The sequence below is a fragment of the Cebus imitator genome, unplaced genomic scaffold (genome assembly GCF_001604975.1).
Source record: "Cebus imitator isolate Cc_AM_T3 unplaced genomic scaffold, Cebus_imitator-1.0 Scaffold280, whole genome shotgun sequence".
In the NCBI taxonomy this organism is placed as follows: Eukaryota; Metazoa; Chordata; class Mammalia; order Primates; family Cebidae; genus Cebus; species Cebus imitator.
Window position 1 is genome coordinate 2,537,826 of NW_016107595.1, and position 2,373 is coordinate 2,540,198.

At 52.2% G+C, this 2,373-nt stretch overlaps 1 protein-coding gene across 3 annotated transcripts in view; it reads left to right on the top strand.

Annotated features, from left to right (window-relative positions):
* UBA52 (ubiquitin A-52 residue ribosomal protein fusion product 1) overlaps window positions 1-1,347 on the top strand; it is a 4,903-nt gene extending 3,556 nt beyond the window's left edge. For all 3 annotated transcript variants that reach the window (XM_017501311.2, XM_017501312.2, XM_017501309.1), the window contains exons 4-5: window positions 974-1,076; window positions 1,163-1,347. In XM_017501311.2, the coding sequence (XP_017356800.1) occupies window positions 974-1,076; window positions 1,163-1,256 (197 nt within the window). In that variant the 3' untranslated portion in view covers window positions 1,257-1,347. The remainder of the gene's footprint in view (window positions 1-973; window positions 1,077-1,162) is intronic.
* Window positions 1,348-2,373: the final 1,026 nt, after the last annotated feature.

The window sequence follows — 2,373 nt, forward strand, 5'->3', positions numbered from 1 at the left end:
AAAAAAAAAAAAATTAGCCGGGCATGGTGGCGTGCTCCTGTAATCCCAGCTGCTTGGGAGGCTGAGGCCTGAGAATTACTTGAACCTAGGAGGCAGAGGTTGCAGTGAGCAGAGATCAGCGCCATTGCATTCCAGTCTGGATTACAGAGTGAGACTCCGTCTCCAAAAAATAATAATAATGGAAAATTTTTTATCACTGTAATAAAGAAATTAGTGTCACTTGTAGAGACGGGATTTCACCATCTTGACCAGTTTGGACTTGAAATCCTGACCTTAGGATCCACCTACCTCAGTCTCCCAAAAGTGTCTTTTTTTTTTTTGAGGCAGTCTCACTCTCGCCCAGGCTGGAGTGCAGTGGCGTGATCTCGGTTCACTGCAACCTCTGCCTCCCGGGTTCAAGTGATTCTCCTCTCTCAGCCTCCCAAATAGCTGGTACTACAGGAGCCTGACCCCATGCCTGGTTAATTTTTTTTTTGTGTTTTTAGTAGAGATTTGGTTTCACCATGTTGGCCAGGCTGGTCTCAAACTCCTGACCTCATAATCCGCCTGCCTCAGTCTCCAAAAGTGCTAGGATTACAGGCGTGAGCCACTGTGCCTGGCCTAGACTTCAGTGTTTTACCTTACCTGCACCACTTAGAAATTGGCTTCCATGATAGAAAACCCAGATGGATGCCTCAGTTGGCATGTGTCAGTCTCAGACAGAAAACCCAGATGGATGCCTCAGTTGGCATGTGTCAGTCTCAGACTCCCCCAGGGCTTGTGGTCAGTGCTGGGATGGAGGTTCTGTGGGGCAGGCCTGACTGGGACAGTGTATCTTCCACACGTAGAACACTCTGGGGACCTCGACTTGGTGTCCCCATCACACTTGAGAAAGCCCCAGACTGTAGTAGGGCCCTGGAGGCCTGCCCTGTGACTGAGGAGCTAAGGCTGGGCTCAGTCGGGCAGTTGCCGTCCCTCTGGCTGTCTCCTGCAGAGTCCACCCTGCACCTGGTGCTGCGCCTGCGAGGTGGCATTATTGAGCCTTCCCTCCGCCAGCTTGCCCAGAAATACAACTGCGACAAGATGATCTGCCGCAAGTATGCGTGCTTCAGTGCCTGGGGGCTGGGAGGGCTGCTGGGTCGGGGTGTGCCCTCACCTGCCGCTCCTGTTCCTTCCTACACAGGTGCTATGCTCGCCTGCACCCCCGTGCTGTCAACTGCCGCAAGAAGAAGTGTGGCCACACCAACAACCTGCGCCCCAAGAAGAAGGTCAAATAAGCCTCTTCCTTCCTGGAAGGGCAGCCTCCTGCCCAGGCCCCATGACCCTGGAGCCTCAATAAAGTGTCCCTTTGGTTGACTGGAGCAGCAACTGGTGTCCTCATGGCTGGTCTGTCCAGGGAGGTGGCTGGAGAGTGGGCATCTCCCTTAGGGACTCTAATCAGCACTCCATTCTGTGCCACCCATGGAGTCCTCTGTCCTAGATTCTGTCACACTGGCAGTGGTCCTTGCCCTATGCTCCTGACTCTGGATTTGGCATCTGTAAAATTGGAGTAAAAACCTCAGTCCTGTGATTGGTGAGACTGAGGTTTTTACTGACGGATCCCAGTTTTATCATAGCTGAGATCCGTCAGGCACTTTGAGATGTCCTTCAGGCCTAGGCCCTGAAGAGTCTAGGTGTGGGGAGACAGGTAGAAAGTACACCCAATGATGTAGAACGCTGGCTCTCAAATTCTTTTTAGAAATGGGGTCTCACTGTGTTGTCCAGGCTAGTCTTGAACTTCTGGCCTCAAGCCATCCTCCCACCAGAGTCCCTCAAAGTGTTGGGATCACTGGCAAGAACTACCACGCCCAACCCAGTTCCCAGTTTTCAACCTGAAGCTAGGACATCAATCTTGGTCTGCAGTCAAATAGTCTGCCCCTGAGCGGTAACCTCCTATGATACCACTCTTAAGGGTGATCCTTGGTGTTTTTCCCTTAAAGTCACCCAGGCTGGAGTGCAGTGCTGTGGTCATGGCTCACTGTATCCTGGAACTCAAGTTATCCTCTCTCTTGCCTCCCAAGTAACTAGGACACAGGTGTGTATGTACAACCATCCCCGGGTAAATGCTTTGGTGTGTGTTTTTGAGACAGTCTCACTTTGTTGTCCAGGCTGGAGTTCAGTGGCTTGGTCTTTGCTCATTACAACCTCTGCCTCCTGGGTTCAAGTGATTGTCCTGCATCAGCCTCCTGAGTAGCTGGGACTACAGGTGCATGCCACCACTCCCGGCTAACTTGTGGAGACGGGGTTTTGCCATGTTGGCCAGGCTGGTCTTGAACTCCTGACCTCAGGTGATCCACCTGCCTCGGGCTTCCAAGTGTTGAGATTACAGTTGTGAGCCACTGTGCTTGGCCTTAC